At 38.6% G+C, this 23,213-nt stretch overlaps 1 protein-coding gene across 8 annotated transcripts; it reads right to left on the bottom strand.

Moving 5' to 3' along the window:
• Window positions 1–944: 944 nt before the first annotated feature.
• Window positions 945–22,975, bottom strand: PPP1R10 (protein phosphatase 1 regulatory subunit 10). Of its 8 annotated transcripts, none has more exons than XM_087954386.1 (20): window positions 22,839–22,975; window positions 22,070–22,433; window positions 12,032–14,696; window positions 11,589–11,675; window positions 10,885–11,020; window positions 10,573–10,624; window positions 10,380–10,457; window positions 9,741–9,914; window positions 9,479–9,584; window positions 8,389–8,498; window positions 7,780–7,880; window positions 7,537–7,684; window positions 7,099–7,260; window positions 5,911–6,157; window positions 4,815–4,890; window positions 4,167–4,367; window positions 3,647–3,761; window positions 3,270–3,377; window positions 2,541–3,119; window positions 945–2,147 (listed from the first exon to the last, which is right to left on the bottom strand). In XM_087954386.1, the coding sequence occupies exons 3-20, from the start codon at window positions 12,136–12,138 to the stop codon at window positions 2,038–2,040; spliced, it is 2,697 nt and encodes an 898-aa protein (XP_087810512.1). In that variant the 5' UTR covers window positions 12,139–14,696; window positions 22,070–22,433; window positions 22,839–22,975; the 3' UTR covers window positions 945–2,037. The 8 variants fall into 8 exon arrangements, with proteins under 8 accessions (XP_087810512.1, XP_026541675.2, XP_087810515.1 ...); XM_026685890.2 differs by having other exon boundaries at window positions 12,032–12,149; XM_087954389.1 differs by having other exon boundaries at window positions 2,847–3,119; window positions 12,032–12,149.
• Window positions 22,976–23,213: the final 238 nt, after the last annotated feature.

Below are 23,213 nucleotides of genomic sequence, written 5' to 3'. Positions count from 1 at the left end.
GAAACAAGGATTACCAAAGGAGAGCAACTGGCCTTGTAGTTCAGTAATGTCCAGAATGTGGAGGGAGAAAATAAATTATTTTAAAGAACAGATTAGTTCAACAGAAAAAAAAATACAAGCAGAAAAGGCAAGGTTTCAATTTGACATTAACAAAATTATTTTTCACATACTATTTTAGTGTGGTACTTGGGAAGGACGAATGACGCACAAGAAAATATGACCTTGTTGCATGCTATAAAAAAACACTTGATTTTTCCTTTCAAGTTTTTTTGGTACCCGAAATAAAAGTCTTTTATAAAACTTTGGAAATCTTGTAATCTTTTACAAAAGGTTATATACCCATTTTACTGGTCCCATTTGACTGTCCTTACCCCTGTGTGTACATACCATCTTCCAAAGAAATATGGATTAGATTTAGCAGTGCAATTTATTATTGTTTTTCCAGGTCTACATTTCTACTGAGGAAATAGATATTTAGGCTATATTCCTCTTCAGGATAATTTTCAAACCAATTTCAAACATTTTGTAAAAGATACAGACACACTGGAACCTTTGATGTCTCCTAGGAATACTTTCTGAAATTCTTCCAAAGAAATGCTGCAACCCGCTAAGGAGCAAAGTTTTATTGGTGTGATTTTTAACCCAGGGAAATGGGTCAAGGGGCTGGCTGGACCAATAAAGATGCTCATCCAGGCAACTTCCAATAAGTACTTGCTTTATACTCAGGATAGTTTATACTCCGAACTGAGTATGCGGATTCCCTCCCTTCCTCCTATCCAAAGAATATTATTTATCTAAAAATTGTTCAATAGTGCTAGTATCTTCAAGCTCTACATAACTGGCTGGTTAATGTACATTTTAAAGACCTGGGAAATTATATTCAATTTTTGCCAACAGAATGCAATTTCCAAGCTCAACAATGAACACGTCCACACTATCAACAGTTAAATTAGATATTTCTTTTTCACCATGTTTATTACTAATGTACAAAATATACAAAACTTAAGAGCGAGACATTTTGTTCCCCCTCAGGAGAGAGGTTGCTGCACCCACTTCAGGATGAGGGGACGATGGAAAGATGTTGTGAGAGTCCACATCTTATGAGACCGTTTAAAAAAAAAAAAAAAAACACACCCACAATCAACAATGTAAATCAGGAAAACAAAAGTTACCCCTTTAAACCATTAGTCTCCAGATTTGAGTTTTCACAGAAAACAGTTTGTAGGTTTCTCCCAATGGCAGACTTAGCACCAAGGGAAACCACCTCTGTGCAGTTCAACATAGGGCACTGCAAGGAGTATTTTACAAAGGGGCAGAGTTGGGGCATCCTGCTTCAAGAGGGTATTTGTGCAGGGTGGCGGCTGCTGGAATTCCCCGTTCTCCCAGTGGGCCTTTTAGCCAGGATCAAGTGGATTTCCGGCCATTGCGTCTCCCAGAATGATGCACAAGCAGTTGCTGCACCCTCTTCCCCTGCCTCACACACATTGTGTTCCTAAAAAAGGACCATTTTCCTGCCGATGCCGGCTCTTCCTCCAGACCAAAGCAATTCATTCAGCAATTCATTCAATTCATTCTGGTTCCTGGGAAGTTGAAGAACACTGCCCAGTCAAATCAAGGCTGCGAGCAACAATATCCCCTTTTCCTTTGCTGGTTCCATAGGAATATTTACATAAATTGTTTTTTTTAAACAAAAAAACGAAACAAAACAAAAAACAAAAACCACAACCACCCTCTTTCAAGTCTCTTGTGCTTTAAAAGTCATTGGTTGCCTCACCCCCCACCCCCCAGATGGGGAGGTGGGGGGGAAAAAGATGCCTCCCAACAGTTTCTCTTTTGAGGGTGTGTCAGTTCGTCAGTAGCAGCAGATGCGGAAGGAGGAAGGAGTCACATTCCCTTGCTCCAAGCATTTTAAAGGGCCTCACGGAAGCCATAAAAAGCAGATGCAGCATCAGCAGAGTTCAAGGTCAATGGGAATGTGCGCCAGATGCCAGAGTCAGGATAGGTGGAGAGGGACGCGGGGGGGGGGGGCTCCTTATGCTAAGGCAAGGGTGGCCCATTCACGCCGGGGTGGTAGAAGGCACAGTTGTTCTCGTATCTGCAGCTGCCTTTCATGGTGAAGTGACGACATACGGGACGCTTCGACCTATCTGAAGGGCAGGAGGGAATAATAACAAGAGCCGTCAGCTGCAGAAGCAGGAACTTCATGCGTTATCACTTTCCCCCAGCAGGCCTCCTGCTCTCCAATCTTGCACAACTCCACCCACAGCCCCAACGACATGCACGGCACTAAGGTCAAAATTTTAAAAATGGCAAATTGTTAAAATAAAAGAGATGTTTATCTTAAGACCCAGCTTGACATTACTGCACTTTGAGGTACTTGCTTTTTAGAAGAACCTTCCTACCCCATCCCCACCTGCAAATCCCTGTAATAACATGCCCCTCTTAAACTTGCTTTTATGGCTTCCCCATGCAACTCCGAATGCGAAAACCAGTCCCTCTTAAAAACCCCATCCCCCGTGGGCACAGGAATTCATATTTACCTCCACCGTGGCCGCCTCCGTGCCCCCAGCCGTGGTCCCCTGGGTGACCTCTGCCATGGTCCCCTGGATGTCCCCTGCCGTGGTCCCCTGGATATCCCCGGCCGTGGTCCCCTGGATGACCGCCTGGATGTCCCCGGCCGTGGTCCCCTGGATGACCGCCTGGATGTCCCCTGCCGTGGTCCCCTGGGTGGCCCCCTCCACCGTGACCTCCGTGGCCACCACCGCCGTGTCCCCCTCCGTGGCCACCGCTGCCGTGTCCCCCTCCATGGCCACCGCCCATGCTGTTGTTGGGAGGGCCCCCCCTACCATTGGGGGGACCACCACTCCGTCCGCCTCCTCGCCCTCGGAAAGGAGGCTCTCCACCTCTGCCGCCACGGCCACGATGGAAAGGGCCGGGTCCGGGTCCTGGGCCAGGACTGCCACCTCTCATGCCTCCGTGGGGCCCACCACGCATGCCACCATCGGGAGGATCCCAGTATCCATCATTACACTGGGGAGGAGGTGGGCCCATCATCCGTGGTCCATTGGGCACACCAGGGCCTGGGGGCATGTTAGGACCGCCTGGGCCTCCATGTGGTCCTAAGGAAGGGAGAAGAGGTTAGGAGGTAAGTTAGTGTCAGACCCGTTAAGACCTCCAGCCCCCATCCTCGCAGTCTTCTGTAGACCATGCCCTCTTCTCTTGCCATCCCACCTCAAACTGTTCCCTTCCCTTAACAGATCTCTGCTTACCAGGCATAGGCCCTGGCCCTCCAGGAGGGAAGTGCTGCATATTTTTGGGCCCTGGCGGGAATCCGTTGGGGACTGGGCCAGGTCCTGGTCCAAGCAGCCCATGTGGGACTGTAACAAAAACAAAGAAGCTGTTAATTAAACCAATATCATAAAAACAACAACAGCTAGCTAGACTAATACTCAGACCGGGTTAAGGTATCTTTTTTCTTTTAAGGGCACTAAGAAGACTTGTATCCTAGTTCCCATTTTCAAATCTATACAAAGGAGAATACAAAGTCTGACATATCAGATGGACTTATAGGAATGCAACGAATTCATCTGGAGGCGAGTTAACAGCTAAGGAAAAACAGCCCATTGACCAAGGCTTTTCTTTTTACCTCCTGAAGGACCTGGTCCAGGCTGGCCCTGCAAATTGCCAAGCAAGTGCTTAATCTTGTCAGAATAATCTGGCTGCTTCATCAACTCTTCTGTTTTGTGATTGTTTGAGCCACCCTGCACAAAATAAGAGAAATTGAAGAAATTGAGAACATGTCTTGTATCTCACCCCCTGCCCTACCTCCCATTGCTGCCCTGATCCTATACATAAACCTGCCTAAAAATGCTATGCCACAAGTGAGTCTTGCACCCTTTGCACAAGGGTCTCACTTGGAGCAGAAAATGGGTTTCAAGAAAGAATCCCATTGATCAGCTTCACTTACTGATATAACTTGGAAACTCTTCTATTATTATTATTTGTTGGTTATCCTGGTCTCATTTTCTGGAACCTATATTTTTGGGAGGTGCCATCTTCAAGGCAGATGACACGTGTGAATCAAGGGCCATGTTTCATGCTTTCTCAGTCATCGTTTCCACTATTTAAAAAAAAAACACACACTATCCTATGACATTTCTAATTACCATGATGGAGGTGAGAATCTCCTGCATGTTGATGGAAGAAGAGCTGGGGGTGGGGCCCTGCGGATTCTTGCCTGCCCCCATGCTGCCCATGAGGTTGGCCAGGACCGGGGGGAGCTTGGAGCCCCCAGCTCCGTCCGGAGACTGCGAGGCGGTGGATGGGTCGAGTCTTTCATCGTAGGTGGCCTCATCCATGGAGCATTCCTGAGAGAGGTGACAGAGGAGACACAAGGAGTCAGGAGGGACTGGCTGCTGGGGAGCTGGGTGCTCAAACCCAAGGTGGGTGAAACTGGCAACAAGGGGCATACAAAAAGGGGGGAGGGGCTGGAGGACCTTAGGGCAGAGCAGCTACGTTAAGAAATGTTCCCCATCTCAACTCTGTTTCTGTTAAGCTCAAAAGGGAACAGAAACATAGAGAAGGAGATAGATTATAGTACATAGGACTTCCAGTACCCTTTTAGAAAGTTCTCCGCTAAATATAATGGAACTTGGGAGCCTTATCTGTTAAGCACCCTAAGCTAAAAGAATAGATGTCCTATTTTAACATTTAAAGGCAAGCTCTGACCTCTCATTCCCACTCTACTATAACCCACATAGTTTTTGTCTGTTTAAAATAGAGGGTGGAATAAAAAAGGGACCAAGCATATTTACCTCATCTAAAGGAATCAGCTTGGGTGGCACTGGCTCATAGGACTCTGGGTCTGGTTCATGAGGGCTGTCAGGAACACTGAGGGGAAAAAAGACAAAAAACATCAGCTTGATGTTAAATAAAGGATGGTGGGGGGTAGAGGTCAATTTATATTAGCTGAAATAATTGAGCCTGGAATATTAAAAATAGGTGGTTTAAATTTCTGGACAACATATGAATTAAAAACTTTCTTCTTCCTCCTCCCACAGAAACACGGTCAGGGGAAAAAAAATCCAAATTATTAGCAACAAAACTGCATTTAAAAGAAATTGAACAGACAACCCACCACAAAGCATCTCACTTTAGGACACAGAGGCTTATTGGAATTTAGAGCATAGCAAACACTTATATCATGATCGCCTCACAATGAGGATCAATCAGATAAGCAGACAAAGACCAGTTGGCTCCGAATCCAATCTAACATTACTTTATATGGCTTAAACCCCCAAGACTTTCGGAATTTTTCCACGTTGCCATGACAACTGGGGCAGTTTCCCTTCCCCCTTCTATCGCAGTAGTTCAACATTCAGCATGTGCCGTTAGCGTTTTAGTTTCCCATTTACCCTAACCCCAGCTCACCACATCCCGTAAAACAAAGAACCAAGGGTGTGGAGAAAGGCAATCCACACACTGAAACATACTTGCAGGTTACAATTTCAATGGACAGAATAATATTACAATCCTCTCGGGCTCTTCAGGCCTTACAAATATCCTTGGCCAGAAAGCACACGTCAGTACTTTCATCAAAGAGCTGGGGTCTATATTATTATTTTTCTCACAACACCAATGGGACAAGCGCCAGCCAGAACTGCTCAAATGCTAAGCAGTACAGAAAAATTGGACTAGCTGTAGGATTTCCTTCAACTCTTTTTTTTATTTCTCAGCAGTAAGTCACCGTTGCTCTTTTCCTGAGTAAAGTTTGTGAATTGATCTTTTTATACTTAGTTAGTTACTAAATCAACTATGCATATGTATTTTCCAGTTAAGGAATAGCTTAGAATCCTGAGCGCGTATCCCCCCATACAGACACATTTCAAATCTGCCCAATAGATTACTCACCTCTCTTTTGAGAGAAAGATCTCCTGCAAAATGCCTTTCTCGCGCTCCGCTTGAGTGAATTTCTCCTGACTCCCACTTCCTGGCTGAACCAGTGGAGCAGGCAAATCAATAGGCTTTGGGTAGACCCAGGGGACCTTCTCTTCCATCGCATCATGGCTCAGTCGACGGGCTGTCTCAAAGGCATGGCGATCCAACATTATTTCTCGCTTGGCAGCCTCACCGAAGTCCTTGATCTTATTTACATTGACTGTAGAAGATTGAAAAGAAATGGTATTCAGCATTTTATTTACTTATTTGTTCATTCAGTCATTTAATCCAGCCGCCTATCTTATTTGCACGTGACTCTGGGAGCTGTACAGAATTAAAACACAACAATGAAAACCTTGAACCATTAAAGCTCATTAAAACAGTTAAAAGCTATGGTTAAAAAATACAATAATGAAAAGAGGGGAAAATAAGTTTAACCCATGCACAGCACAACCATTTAACAGGCTTCGTGCTTCTGTAAGACTTAAATAAAGTTCCATGGAACTTAATAAATGCCCAAGATTAGCTAATGGACAAAACCTTCTATGACCACAAATGCTTTAAATGTTTTAAATATAGAAGCAGTGAAGAAGCATATATTTCTGTACAAACACAGAAATGTATAACTTTGTTAAGTATACAAGTAAACTTTTAAAGCTGAAAAATCTTAAAAAGTGAAGCACTGGGATATATGCGTCTTCCTGTAAAAGTAATGTTTTGTGAGAAACAACATCCATTATGGTAGCCATTTTAGGAAGTAATCCAAAATATTGTTTAATTATCTGAATGTACCCAAAGGGGGAGATTTCAATTCCTTATCTTATTCCTCTCACTTTGATTACAATATTTTAAAGATCTTTGCCATCAACTTTTTTTTCTCAACATAGGAAACGTGTACACCTCTGAGAACAGCCAAACTTAAATGTCAGGCCTTTGATCAATTTGTCATAGGCCTCATATTTCTATATTAGCTTCAGAAGCATACATATTAAACTATTACAATAAATAACTTTACAGCTAACTATGAGGGGGATCAGAAAGTAAATGGGAGTCATGAACCAATCGAAAGTCCCTTGGCTCTAGACAGATGACAGGCATAACTATGTTCTGTGAGGCTCTTTGCAATGTTATTTTTTGGAAAAGGGGGAAAAAAACACCCACCTCTTTCTGTCTCGTCCAATTCAAAGTAGAAATACTCCCGCAGTTTATTCTCCTCAGGCCAGCTCACTGTTTTCTTTTTTTTCCCCTTCTTTGTCAACTGGGTTGAATCAGCTGGGCTCTCAGTCGACTTTGAATCCAATAAACCTCCATGCTCAGAGGAATCTGAAAAAGAACCCACCCATTCAGCGATGATGCTTTTAAAGCATGCTACATGCATCAAGTACTGGAATAGCGAAAGACAGAAAACCCATCATCACTCAAAGCATTTTAGGCTGTCGTGGCAGTCCAGATACCACTTGCATAAATGAGCACCAGTGACCGCCTGGTTAATTACTTAGTAAAAGTTTGCTAGCCTAGGCAAGTAAGGTGGGGAAAGGTATCACACTACGGATACAGCACATCTTGTAACGCTGAAGGCATTATACTCCCCTCACTTACTTGTCTCCATAGGTTCAGGCACCTCTACAGCCGGCACAGGGGTACCAGGTCGATCCACATCCATTGGTTCCGAAGCTGGGTTCAGCTCTGGTGAAGATGGCTTGGCAGCAGCGGTTTCTGGAACTGGCTTCCCTTCAAAAGGACTTGGCTGTGAACCGTGAGAAACAAAGCAAATTTAGTTGATTTCTAAATTTAAAGCCATCCCCGTAAAAAGGAGGATTGCTGGCTCTGCATGTTTCTTACCTTAGCTGCAGTTGGAGACAGGACTTTCTTTTTCTTTTTAATCTTGATTTCTGGGACAGGGGCAGAGTTTAGGGCATCCAAGAAGCCTAATCCTTCCATAGCTGGAGAGTAAATTGAGAAGGTGTTAAGAATCATTCTGTACTAAAAGTTTCCTAATGCTACGAACAGCCTTCCTTTCCTTCTCTCCTGAGCCGCTACCACTGGACTGATGTCCCAGTGTGGCCCTTCCCCAGTCCCTCCTCAGTCAGTGCCACCGACATTCTCAGCTTTTACCCACTCTTGCTCCCAACCATCGCCCAAAATCACTTCTGTGTAAAAAAAAAAAAAAAAAACTATGTTTTTACTCTACACTGAAACAAAACGGCCCTGTTTTGCCTATCGATCAAACATATCCAAGGTGCACAATCTGAGCGTAAAATCGTTCAAAACCCGGCTAACATGCATGGAACATTTTGTGCATTGAATATTTGCACAATCCTATTCAACACGAAAAGATTTCAGTTGGGGAAACGCCACAATTAACTAACAGCGCAAGATCAAAACACTGGACTTCTGTTCCCACTGCTTTTAACCTAGCCCATGTGGCTATGAAAAAGGAGAAAGCCTTACGCTGTGCGGGGATGATCTTCACTTTAATTTCCTTGGTAGCATTGGGTGTGGTGTTGAGGGGTTTGTATTTCTTCTCAACAGGTGGGTTGTCTCCCACTGGGTTTGATACACTATGGAGAAAAACAGCCCTCAAGTCACTCAAAAGAGAAGACACTGAATAATTCACAGGGTTGGTAATGTCTTTCATGTCAAACGGATTCTCACTTCCAGGTAAATATTTGATCTAACTCTTTAACCAAAAATAAATACCAATGCAGAAGAAAAAGCAGTTGCTTCATTGTATGCCATTTTGTGAATATGTTGCTTTTTTTCCTGTACCTGTCCTCTACTCCTTTGATCTATTCTAAGCCTATCTAAAGCTCTACAGGTCTCTCTGGGTGCAGCCAAGACAGGCCAAATATTCTCCACTGTTGTGGGGGATGATGGAATATTTGGAATTTTAAGAGTGTGTCACGGGACGGTTTGGAAACAGCTTGTTTATTTGTATCAAGTCTAGCACAAATGATAAAACACAAAGTAACCTAACTGGTATTCTCCCTGCAATTCATTTCTGTTTTCTTTTTAAAGCTGGGATTAGATTTCTCAAGCACTTCCTAAATACTTAAATGTTTAGATTCAGTTGTAACTTTTAAATTAGGTTCTTTAATTGTTTGAATACCAAAGTAATTGCATTCCAGTTCATATATTAACTGGAGAACATCAAGTATTTATAAAAATGCAAACTGAACAAACTCTAAGGGTCCTTTGTGTTCTCTGAATTTGGTTGTTTTCTTGTAAATGTTTCACTAACCTAACTAGGATGCACTCTAGTTTCAGTAATGAAATGTTTGGAAGAAAACCACCAAGCTCAGAGAACACCAATGTTCTCCTTTATCGGTGAACAAACTTTCCCAAACTTCTAGTCTGCAAATACTACATTTCTTTTGTTATGCACAAGAAGCAAGAATCTTCTTCCCACTAACGTAACCATCAATTTTGGGTTACAAACTAGAAAGGTGCAGGCTTACATCATTTGAACAATTACATTATCAGATTCAGTCCCACATAAGAGAAAATGTTATTTTTTCCCCTTTAAGATCATATTACTTACATTTGTCTTTTCAGCGGTATTGGCTTGAAACTGTATTTATCAGGGGCTACTGCAGTATTTATGTTCTTTTTCACAGGAATGAGTGATGGTGTTTCCATTTCCAAACCTACAAGCAAGCAGCAACAGAATAATTTAAAAATCCCAGAAAGTTCTATGAGCATGGATTGAGCTGTTTGCCCAAAACTAATGAAATTCTAGCTAGGCTACATTAAAATAATTCTAACCTAATTGTACAGCCATTAACAATGCTAATTGCGCTTACCTGTGGAACGAAATTTGGCATGGCTAGGTGCTGTGGTGCGGAGAGATTTTGGTTTTTCTTTCTTCTTTTCAGGAACCTCCTCAGGCTTCACTTCTGATTTGGTTTCCTGAGGTTTCTCCTGTATAGAAGGTGCTTTGCTTCTGTTTTCTTCCTTTCGTTTTTTCTTTTCTCGTTCTACAAAGAACAAACGAAGCCAGCGGCTTAGAAGGGCTAACAGATTAATGTTTAGTAGCCTTTCTGAAAGCACCCCTTTTACAACGTAACATCCAATCACATTTTTTGCCTTACAGAGATACTTTTAAAAGTCTGAACATTACAATGTCTGACAGTGCATATTTCTTGGCCTTTTTGCTGAGTTCAAATGTAAAAAAAATGTAAGCAATTAGCACTGGGGAGACAGCTTATGAGTTAATAGGGAATGTTTAAAATATTCTCTTTCTCTCATCTGATTGTCTCCTAAATAGCGTCTCTTTCCCTCATCCCCAAGGTTATCCACCCCTTCCATTACACCTGGAATGCAAAGTAGATGATACACTTTAAGCAACACAGCAGTCCCACATAGTACTATAGTAAGAGTCTGATTTCACTACAATAAAGCTTTCAGTGTCCATGCTTGTGTGGAAATACAAAGCTACTAACCTGTTGGTTGGGAGCTGCTCTGAGAGCGGATCACACCCATCCAGTCGCTCACCAGTATGGAAGCCAGTCGACGAAGTTCTAATAAGAAACGAATGTATGAATCCATTAATTAAAAAAAAAAATATTTCAAACATGACCCTACAAATCCAGAATGGTGTCCAGTATCAGAGATCTATGGTCAAGTGACAATTACCTTCATCGTCACTTGTTTTGCTGAGCTGCTTCACCAATTTGGCAGTATTGTTCTGGAAAAAAAGAGAAAGGAAGGAACCGTCTGTTACATGACTGTTACAAACTACAGGGGGTATCATTGCAGATTATCACCCCTGAAACTGGGAATATTGTTTTGAGTGCTGAAATATATGAACCTGAAGAAAAGTTAAAACCCCACACAGTCCTCTTCCTTCCCTCCCAATTTGGGGCAAAACATTTTTATTTTTTTTTGCTTTGATCTTGGAAAGGTCAAATTAAAAGGATAACTTCCACTATTGTGCAATTAACTAACTTGTTTCAGATGATCCACAGTCAGAGGTAAGTGTTGGAGTGTGAGTAGAATCTGCTGGAGAAGGGGTACATTACTGGATGCTTTTGAGCTTGTTAGCCACGTGTTAAGGAGCTTGTAGCCACCAACTTTGATGAATCTGTAGAATGAGAAGTCAAAGTTGTGGTTCGTAGGTAGAATATTATAGCTTGCTTAAACGTAGGTTGTAGAATAACTACAAGTAGCTGGATACACACTTTTAAATCAAGCAAAAATCACATTACTTGTAACGGCTGCAAAGAATATGTGTACTGTATGCACACTCACACGCTTAAATTTCATACTTTATCTTTTATTTGTTTCATAATAATAAAGCATATTATTAGAATTTCCAGAAATACAGAATTAAAACAAGTATTATGTCTTCCTCCCTCACTATCATCACTGCTCCCATCTACGCTCACATTTATACTCTTTCATTCCATTTCATTAATTAATTACCAATGTACTGGAATCTGACTGAAAGCAGATCAAGGTGAACAGTGGTAGAGAAAAACACCCCCAAATAATAAAAGCCATGGGATCAAATTAAAATAAAATAGAACTTAATGGTAGTTAGCAGAATTCATTAATAAAAACCCCACTTGCTTTTTTAACACACTGAACATCTTGCTTTTGAAACTAGCAGACCTAACTTCATTCCCCACAAACAATTCAGCAGAACTTACTTTGAGAGGATATCTTGTGCCCGGGTCTGCAACAGAATGTTCAAGTAGATGCAACGACTGACCATCTTCTGTGCATCTTTCATTAAACTGAAATGCAAAAAAAAGCAAAAAATGGAAACTTTCAATTTGGTCTCAGGTAAAATGGTCTGCCGAGTATGTAAAAGTCAGTTAAGATTGAGAGAAATAGTTGGGGGGAAAGAAATTAATCCACTCAATTACTCCATTCTTGAACATCACGTGTAACGTAACTGTAGGAAATTGCAAAATGCTGACAAACTTTCTTTTTTAAAAAAATAGATCAATACCCTTTTATATTTTTCCACCTAAGTAGCCTTATTCAATTCATATCAGTACAAATAAAAATAAAACTTGGTCTCAAGAAGTATGAATGAAGCATATTTCAGTATGCCAATATTCTGCAGTTGCAGGCCATTAACACTTACTTAAAAATTTTAGTGATGCCTTCATGACTTTTGACTTCTCCATCTTTGCCAAGGAAACAATCCAATCCCTTGAGGAGCTCTTTTGGATCTATGGGTCTAGAACCCATGTTTGCAAATTCTGTCAAAAACAGGAGAGATGATATTAAATTCTATTTTGGAAGGATTAAAAAAAATCAACAAAACTTTAAAAACATTTTAAAAATAAAATTTCCAAAAGTTAACAAGATTTTGCCATTGTAGCATAGCAAACAAAATGCAAAAATGCATGGGAATAAGTCACTCACTAGGTGCAAAGTATTATCATGTATCTTCTAATCAGCAAGTCCTTTGAATTCAAATTCAAATCTTTATTGTCAAAGTACAACATGCGTACAATGAGATTGGCTGAGCCTCCCATTGTGAGGATTCTTGAAGTTTTGGGGATCAATATTTCACTTTTAACATCTATGACTACTTTGGTAAAGAACAAACAAAAAGCCCCCCTCTCTCTTGTAAATTGATGTTCATTTGGCCTTAAAACTACAAAGTCCATTTCTAAAATATGTAAAATACACAAGCATTGTGTTAGCTCAACTAAAATCAAGTAAGTCTATTTATCTAAAGCCCACAGCACCTTATTCAGTCCAAATTCCGGAGCATTGCCCCATCTGCCTTATTTTCCAAATAGGATAGTTTCTCCTGTCCCCAGAACTGCCATTTGTGTCTTCAGCTTAAAAAAGCCAGCCCAAGGTAGATAACTAATATGGGTTTCTCAGTACAAATTTATTCACAAAGTCTCACTGAATTCAATTTAATTTATTCCCTGCTAAAGTATCCAATGCTCTTCTTAAGATCAGAATATAATTATTGATGGTAGTATTTACCCACACTATTTGTTTTGTAGCACGACTATCGCATAGAAATACCAGCCCAAAACACGTTACTACCAGTGTATTACAAATGATGAAATCAGTTTCATCTCGTAAACTTCGTAATTTATGGGTTTCATTTGTCTGACATTTAATTGATCAAGCATAGCAATAGTTATTAGGTTACTACCCTATACTGGTAGCCTCTATAAAACTCATTTCTCTTGGATTCACATAGTACTTGCTGAGTGCCAATAGAAATTCAAATGAAAAGTATTTCAAGCACTTGATATACATGGTATATCATTTGCCCTCAGGTCTTAGTGCAAAGTGGGAATCAATTAGCTTATCTGCAAATTATAGCCAACTGCTCATCTTAATCACAGGGTGTTGTGCTGAGAAAAGCTGTTTAATAGCTGTGCGAGATTGTTATGTAGTTCAGAAACCTGCCACAATTCTTTGATAAAGAGCTGTTTGAAAGACAAACCATCAAAGATGGTATCAAAGTGTGTAGTGTTTTATGTACTTCTTTTACCTTTTGTTGTTAGAGCTTCATATATTTAAGTAACAGAATTTTAAATTTGTAAAATTATGTGAGAAATCTGCTCCAATAACATTTGGGCCACACATGGCTGACAGCTACTCAAAATCATTGGCCCTTAAACTTCTAAATATACTTTAAAACAGCTAATTCCTGATGTGGTTCATCTAAAATCTTTTTAAGGTGTGAACACACTGGCCTTTCAGTTTATTATGCTGTGTAAGGCCTGTGGTACACATTTATAAATTTCATGGTAAATGAATTATCACCCCATTGGACTAAAGGTGTACTTGTTGAAATTATGGGACCCTGTAGTTTTAACCATCTTCATTCTATCTACTGGATTGGATGTGGACATGTTCAGTAATGGGCTTGCAATTGTATGACTGGGCTTCCAATTGCAAACTGCAATTTAGAAGTAGACAGCATAACCAGGTGTATCCAGTAAGTTCTTGCAAGCTTGATGCCGTGAAAACTGTCCATCTTAAAGAAATGGTATTTGTCCAGGAATATCCAATTTTGAATATAAATTGAAGTACGATAAATGTACTTTAATGAAATAATCTATTGTTTTATGTCATCCTGCACCAAGCACTTTTGCAAAATTAAGTATGCTAAGTTTTGGCCTTCCCCATTAATATACCAAATATTTTTTAAAAAACTTTCCACAGCATTAAATAACTGCATCTGTGGTAGAAGAAATGACCAATAGTCAATGGAGCAATCTTCGTTTTTCACAGAAAGCACATCTTCAGTTCTTTTAGTATTAGCAAATTGGACTAAACAGTTATCCTACTTTTCCAAAGCCATGTTATTGTGTAGAAATTATTTTCCCTTAACGCAGGAGGGGCCAGGTCCAAGTGTACTCCTATGTTTTGAATATAGTAATTTTAAAAAGTCCATGGCCAGAAGAAATCAATATCCAGTTGTATTTTCATATGGAAGAAAATATTATCCAGGTACAGATGATAGTGGAGTGGGACTGTAAAGTTGTTACCAGCCTGTGGTGACTTGTAGAGTCCTTGTGTAGCTTCAATCCAGTTCTGAAGAATTGCTACTGAAGGTCTGTATGAGTTCACCCAGTAATGGAAAGACCAAATGAGGTGGACTTTGGAGACTGAACTCCCCTTTCACCCCACAACATGGCCTTCCATATGCAAGACAGCAATACATTGTTGAGGAAAACTTGCACTGATGAAACTTGGGCTCAGCCTGCTTTGGTGAAGAGGACCTCAGTCTCCAGAGCTGTCATTCTGGTACTTTTTCAGCACTACAACTCCAGGAGAGAATTAAAAATACAAATGTTACTTATAATTTATGCCATTTCAGTTTCTAAACCCCATCTGTAGTGGTTTTGCCAATAGTACTTTGACACATACTCCAGTAACCAGGGGAAAGCGTTCTTTTCATTCATTGTCCTTGATCACGATTGCCTGATTAAAGACTTGAAGTCCTGACTGCTAACTGAAGTTTTGTTAGTTGCAAACCACATTTTAAAAACATTATTATGTAATGATGTAATTTTATTTTTTGAGATAGAACAAGGCAGGCTTTCATATTTCTGCTCCATTTGACATTAACGATTCAGGCTCTGCAGCTCTATAACGGAAGTCATTCTGAGCGATGGGTGCATTACTGATCATGTGAGATTCCAGGCTGTTCTAAACTTAACCTTCCTTAGCTATCAGATTATGATTATGCTACTACAAAAGTTATATCATTATGAATAGTAAGGAACTCCTACATAATTTGAGAACTTTACATTATAAACCAGTTTTTTTTAAAGCAAAACTGAAGAAATCAGTATGGCTACCATTTTGAATTTAATCAAGGTTTACAGGATAAAGTTTCACTTTTAAGAAAACAAAGAATCAGCAGCACCTGAAGACTAATAAATAAGGCACATATGCTTTCAGAGATAGTATTGGACATGTAGCAAGGATATATTCAAGAATGTTTTTTAGTTTCCTGTCTTTTTAAAAGCAATGTTTTAAGGCAAGTGGCCCACAATGTATCAACTAATTCAAAACTAATTTGTTTCACCAATGTTCATCCCCAAGCAAGAGCTTCTAAAATTCTGAGTTCATTTCTTCCCCTGTGTATAAACAAAAGTAAAACATTTTAATTGAAGTAATATGTAATCTTCTCACAAAAGGTTTCTGCCTGATGAAAATTTAAGATTCTGAAAACCAAAATTTCACTTAGAATTTGGCTTAGTTTTTGAGAAACCAAATCTTAAACTTTTGTTATCAAGATTTCTGAAGGAATTAAAGGCAATTTAACAAAAAAGTCAAGAACTATACTTTGAAAATGTTACTATGTAATTTCTTTGGCAACTATACATAAAAAAATAAGTAAAATGAGTTGCAATATAAGAGCATTTGGACTAAAAGTTTGAGTAGTTTAGGCCAGACACCATTTCAGCAAAACTGCTCATTCTTTCAACCAAATGTTATTTTAATCTTGGTCCCTATTTCAAGTGTGTCAAGATTAGATTTTAATTTGAGGAACTCAGCTGCCATTTTTAAGCTTACACACACACATATATATGGTATTCAGTAATACCCGCGAAAACTTAAAACACACACACACATATAAATATATATATGGTATTCAGCTTTGTTTGGGTATTTTCCCACGTCATTATAGTTGTGCTTTTAAAGTTGTAGCAACGTTTCGGCAGAATCTCTTCTGCCATCAAACCTGATGATGGCAGATGAGATTCTGCCAAACGCTGCTACAACTTTAAAAGCTCAACTATAATGACATGGGAAAATACCTGAACAAAGCTGAATACCATAAATGTAAGTACCCGTGAAAACTTAGAATGAATATGAATATATATATATATATATATATATATATATATATATATATATATATATACACACACATACATACATACACACACACACACGCAAGATTAAACTATGGCAGTTGATTTGAATTGTAAAATTATTAACTATTAAAATCTCCATTTTAAATCATGTTCTAAAACTATAAAGCTATGAAAAAGGTATTGTTTTAAAATACACTAATCAAATTAGGTTGATTAGTATATTAGCAGCATATTAGCAGTATATTTTTTCCGCAACTAATTCTATTTTTAGCACATCTCCATTAATTTGTTCAAAGTATAGTTATCGTCTGAACACAAGTTTCATTCCAGATTTATCAAGTTGTTTCAGAAACACTCTGAAAACATGCTTTCTTATAACTAAAGCCAATTAGTAACTGTATATATTCACTTAGAAGCACCTCTCACACTAAATCTGCTTTCAAGTACAAACTGTGAGCAAAATTACAATAAACTGAACAAAATTAAAATTCAAGAATTACCAGCTGTTTTGAAAATAATCCAAACTTGGAAGGTTAAGTTAAAAGCAATATATAGAGTAAGCAGTTTTCTAATGTAACTTGTAGTACCATCTAAATTAGACATTTATTTATTCATCATAATTGCAATTTGGAACTGGGCTTTCTATGAAGTTCAGTGCCTGTTAACATATGATTAATTGATAATGTTCATAATTACACTCATGCTATTTTATCTCACATCTGAAATGTGACTGGATTAAAAAAAAATTTTTTTTTCCCCTCAAACCTGAAACTGTTGAGACTGACATCAAAACAAAGACTGTGTTTTGTTAATAATTCTGCATTTAGCTAAATCTCAAGTAAAATATATGTAAGTCATTCATTGTTAGGGGGGAAAAAGAGCTTGAGATATTAAGGTTTCCATTCTATTTCCTAATAATTAAACTTTACAACTTCTGTGTCTGTCATCCTGTTTTTATTAGTTTAGCATGGATGTGAAAAAAATCTACAAGAACACGTAACAAGCTTTACACAGCAGCCTCTAATCCTAAATGTACATATAAGAAAAAGTAAATGGTTCTCATTCCAATTTTAAATTTTATTTTAATAATGTATATGGAACTAATTTTATTATGAAGCACGTCAACATGACTGGGCTAACAAGCATCTAACAAATTTTAGATACATTCTCCTTGTATCCTAAACTCCAAATGGATTCCAAATGCTTCATATTCGGTATGCTTAAAATTAAAGGAAACTTTACTATTTCATGACATTTGATGCTCTACAAATAAGAAATTCAGTCTCACAGAGACACTTGTTAAATTACAAATTTCTTAGTTCATAGCCATAGTTCAGCACAGAAATTCATCTGAACAAATTTCTAGTCAAGTGACAAGTCTTTAAATGTTTCTCTAACCCAGTTTTAGAAGCTACACGTTAATTTGAAATTTTTGATGTCTTGTTCTTAGTATTTAATACTATGTCTACATTTTATACCCAGACCTGGTGGATTAATATGGTAGACAGCGTTCATAAGGTTAAATAAGTTACCTTGATCATATAGGAGTCTCAATGGAATAAAAAATAGTACTTTCATCTTTCCAAAGATCAACCTTCACAAAGGAATTGGGCAAATACTAAATATTTAGTGTTACCATCACTCTAATTATCAGACAACTGCAGAGTAACTTTATATCAAAATGCAGACACTGTAATTTTTGTACATTGTACAACACAACTAAATAATAGTTATCTATGACTAATAATGTCTAAAAAACGTAATTTGATAGGAATTGTAATGTGAGGGATGTCCAGCATATCCCACCAAGATATTCCCATGAAAAAGTTAACAAAAAGCCGGTTGTTAACTGTTGTCAGACGCAAGCCAGTCAGGTCCTCGCCATTATACTCTTTTGGTTATCATGAAAAAAAAAAAAAAATCCAGACAGCTTTCCAAGAATCTCAGAGCTTGGATTTGCTAGAATAAAAACAAGTTAAGTTCTCGAAGCCTGGATGAAAAACAGAAACGTGAAGGACATTGAAGGGGAGGAGAGGCAAGATACAGGTACTAGAAACAAACATTATCTATGTTGCATTTCCTTCTCCAAAATACTCCAATTCATCTGAAAACTAATTACCCAGGATTTACTCCGCAGAATCATTCATTTTATACCCAGAGACTAGTATCGATTTTAATCCAAGATACTTTTATATTCTACAATTCTATTAATTTGTTAGCAAAGTGCTTTAAAATGTGTTCCCAAGGGAATTACTAGTTACAATTCCTGTTGGTTTACTAGCTATAACAAGTACATATCATTACTGTACCATGCGCTAAAAGCCCCAACTCCAAGAATGTCACATCAATCCATCAGTTATAGACATATTTACTGTAGACATACAGCAAATAAATCAATTCCATTTAAAGTCAGAATTTCTGGATTGACCAGCTACTTTCATTTTCAACTATAAAACTGAGCTAGTATTGAAACAGTCTAAGTATATTCTGTGTTAAGGGGCTAGATGAGCCATTTGAGCCTTATTACAATAGTCTTTGAATCAGTAATCTTTAAAATACATCCATCTTCAGGCATACAAAGCATATCCTTTTAAGAATCAGTTTAGGGAGGAAACCAGCAATACTCTTATGCTGCTGAACACCAAGAATTCATTAAATTGGACATACATTTGAAGTAGTCTTAAGTGGATTCATTTAGGGTTCAGTTTCCATCTAAATTATACTTACATGGAAATTAGCACCAGAGAAATTTCCAGTAAGTATGTTCAGGAGTGAAGGTTATTCTTTGTCCATATAAAATGAGTATTTTCTCCTAAGTGATACCTCTCCATTTACTTAGTGCTCAGTAAGTAGGGGAATATATTGCCATGTTGAACTATAATCAAATTTATGCTCAAATTCTAGTTCAATCACGATTTCCTTTAGTAGATGTTTAAAAAAGACCAACTTTGTCTTATATAAAAAGAGCAAAGTAAACAGGGCTGGCTTTCCACATGTTTTTACATCACAGAAGGAATTTTACCCAGGTAGTTCAGTGTTATGACATGTCATTGCCTCATCTAACTGACATAATAATGTAGCTCAATATCTGATACAGGAGCTAAGCCACAATAGTAAAGGCTGGAATCTGTGGCAGCACAATTCTGTTGAAACTACAGCTTGATCTTCCAGAATTAACATTTAAGAATCCTAAACAAACCAAGATTCTAAAAGCATTGTTTCTTATCCATATAAGGGAATCCTCTAAATAATGGATTTGGGGGAAAGCTTTGCATTTCCCTATCTATCTTTTAATTTCCTGCCACGCTGCTGTGCTGTTATTCAAACCAATAATTGTGTAAAAATGGAATCTTGAATAGCTCATTTCATAATGCAAACATTATTTATCTGTTAGCCCTCAAGACTATGTATGACAGTATTATTAATTAAGCCTTGCCCTATTTTGCTGTAATTTACAGTTCCCAATTCTCTTGTGGGCAATTCTAGTCCGAGACAAGAACTTCATATTCAAGTGTTTTGAATACACCTGAATTTTACTCAAAACACTTGAAGGGGAACTATTATTTTCTGTCCAGTTTATGCTTCCTTATGCAGCAGCTTATCAATTCCCCCACCCCATTAAATTGACTGTATCGCACAAAGCACCTTGAGATCTCATGATGTGCACCAATTATAAAATTTTATAGCCAGAATAGCATCACCAATTAAAAAAGGGGGAACGGGATGTTTCCATATGAAATGCTACCACCGGAGGCACAGATGGAGACATTAATTTCAGCTTTTGTGAAATATTCCCCACAGTATTAAATAATTACTTAAAATGAGGAAAAATCACAAATGTAGCATTCCTTAAATGCTATCTGATGCTCATGCAGATCCCATTTATGAAAACTTTTACGGAATTAACCAAGCTGGGAGGGAGTAATTTGAGCAGCCTCAATAGATTGGCAAACATTTAAAACCCATTACAGCCTGCATGCATCAGTAGGAGTCACTTCATGATGGTGACATGGAAGAGAACAGCAGCAAAATAAATGAATAAAAACCAAAGTGGTCTGGAACAGAAATGAAGGTTGTGAAATGTAATTAATACCATAAAGATTTTGCTTACCAGGTGGAATTGTGGCTGTTCCCCTCCCTTTGGTGAGGTAATACAAGTAGCTGGATTCCCATTTTTTCCTAATGAGCACTTCTTTCCTAGTACATTGTACAGGAACGGTGGAATGTGGCAAATTAATACAAGACACCCCCCCATTCCCTTTGTGTACATATGGCCAAAGAAAATGAAAATACAACACCCCTCCCCCTTTTTTTTGTAGTTCCAGCAAGTGTCAATGACACTAAATATTTGGGATCCAGTGGTAGCATTTCATCTTAACAGTTAAATTTGACAAAAAGTAGAAAACATGCTTCCCTGACCCATATCCCATTTCAAAGATGAAGAAGGGGAAGACACAAAAAAGGTTGTTGGTCTATCACAAATATAGCTACTTAATAAATTTGTCACAAAACAAGTATCACAAACATGTAGGTATCACAAAAACCCAAAGTTCTCATGTGTTGTTGAAACCTTTAAAAAAAAAAATAACTCCGTGGATTTATGATAATACTTTGCACTTCTAGCAAGCTGCACCTAGAGATTTCCCAATGAAGCAGTAGCGGAAGTTTGTTAAATCATTTTGGAAAAGTGACAAAACGGTTAGCCAGTTCTGCCCTCCCCAACTGCTTGCTCTGGGCGCCAAACATAAGGAAGTGAAGGGGAGGAGCTAGCTACAAGCTGCTTACATCAGCTCTTGAAAGCCTCGTGCGTTCTTGTATAGGAGAGAAGGCTCCGCCATTTTAGAAGCATAGGCGATTAAGGAAATAAAAGCCTTCAGGATCTAATGAGGAAACTATATAGCAACACAACCCGATCACATGCACAAATTCTATCATTTTATATCAGTTCTACCAACTAGAACCTATTTAACACAGTTCAAGAAAGGGGATCCCTTGTTTGGTTGAGTGCCAGAGACTCAAGAACCTCTTTCACCAGCCCCCTCCTGTTTTTTCAGTAGATGAAGTAGACAAAATAAAAATGGAAACATCCTGTAAAGGAAAATCATAATGCTGCTAGTCAGGGACAGAAAGATTAAAAATAAACACTGCCATACTGCAGCAAGGGGAATTGAGAAAAATAGATGAAAACATTTTAAAAGCAAATTAAGATCTCATTTGAATCAAATTGGTTTCTATTTTTCTATTACAGTTCTCTTTAAAAAAGTATCAAGTTTAAAATGACTTTCCAAACTCATTTTGCAATCTTTATTTCTAGATTGCTTTTTCATATTACAAGCCTACATATACAATAGAAAACCTTAACGCTTTAAAAACACAACCCCCTTAATAAGATATTAGAAATATAGGTGCTGACACAAACCCATCCTTTTAAAAAAATGACTCCATCTGGCTGTTATTTCTTTGTCCCCACTCTTGCCCTGCAATCTTTATGTACAGATTGCTTATTTAATTCAAGCACTTCTTGTCTCCCACACAAAGAAGCAGCACTTTATAGTTCAGTCACCACCATCTGTTATGTGGGAGCTCATTAACCCTTGACAGTCCTGGAGACGATGGATTTTCTAAGAGACCAACGTGCTCCTTATACATTTTTGGTGGCAAAATGCCTGCGTCTTAAGGGTTAACACCTCAAACAAAACCCACTTTCCCACAATTTTTTTGGTCTTTTTCTTCGTGCCATTAGCTCACTTCGACACGGATGAATTTTTTTTTTTTTTTTTTGGTCAGCTGGTTGAAAATGCGACACTTACTATCCAATTAATTTTCTCGTCGACAGCGCCTCAAGGTTTAGCTTTTTTGGATAAAGCTGTGTTTTTAAAGAAAAAAAATGAATTTGGCTTTGCTCATTTTAAAAAAAAAAAAAAGCAACCTTTTGCAATAAAAAGTTGCTTGATTAAAAAAAAGCATCAGGGAAAGTTGTTGCTAAATATTAATTTTGGTTTTTATGTTTTTAGTGGCAGTTGTTCTCCTTCAGATCATAAAGAATTTTAACAGCTTCCCAATACAGACGATCAGAAATGTAGATGGCTTTTTTGTGTCGTCTCAGAGGCTCAACTGTGGGGCAATTTTTCTTTGTTTCACGATGTTCAACGGTGTCTCAAGATCAAAGGAAACCTATAAAATGAAGAAATAATTACCATTAATTTCCCAAAAAAATTTAACTTTTAAAAGCAGATAAAATATAGCATTTGGCTACAAATTACGTTTCTATCGGGTTCAAAGAACCAGAAGAGAGGAAATAATTTATCGGATGCTAATTTAACGTTTTGACGGCTCATTTTTGAATGGCTTGGGGTTTTTTTTTTTGTTGTTTGTTAGGGAGAAATGAGTTTAGGGCTTTCTTGAAGGTTCAAATTACCTTCATTATAGCCTAAGGAAAGAATTAGGATTTGCAAATGTCAATAACACTATATTGGGGGGGGGAAGGAAGACAGGAAATCAAATTATCAGACCGTAATGCCCTTTTGTCCCCCTCCCAAGCCGCTCCCATAATAACGTTGCCAGAAACACAGTACTCACCTTTAAACAGACCCCAGAATGGCCGATGGGAGCGCGCGCGGAGCCTTTTATATGGCGGCACTCCCTCCGCTCAACGCCTCCTCCCACCGTCGTACGCGGCGTCCAAAGAACAAAGCCTTGGCTGCCTGCCCCGCCCAACTGGGCCTCCCGTTTGCCTAAATACGGGATAAAATTTATATCGACGCACACGGTTCGAATTCAATTTTGAAAAGCAGTTCAACGGTCTGCTAAAAATTAAAAAATAACCTGGATTAAGCTCGTGACGCAGTTAGGAAACCGGGAACGCGCATGCGCAAACGGGTGCCAAGGCTTGCTGCGTAAACTTGCGTGCACGCGCGCGGCCACGGGTTTTCCCCGGCCCGTGGAGGCTGGGAA

Source organism: Notechis scutatus, chromosome 2, assembly GCF_049901735.1.
Source record: "Notechis scutatus isolate UNSWTSFEM ecotype Mainland chromosome 2, rNotScu1.2, whole genome shotgun sequence".
Classification (NCBI taxonomy): Eukaryota; Metazoa; Chordata; class Lepidosauria; order Squamata; family Elapidae; genus Notechis; species Notechis scutatus.
The sequence above is the reverse complement of the archived record's forward strand: the minus strand, read 5'-3'. Positions and strand labels throughout refer to the sequence as shown.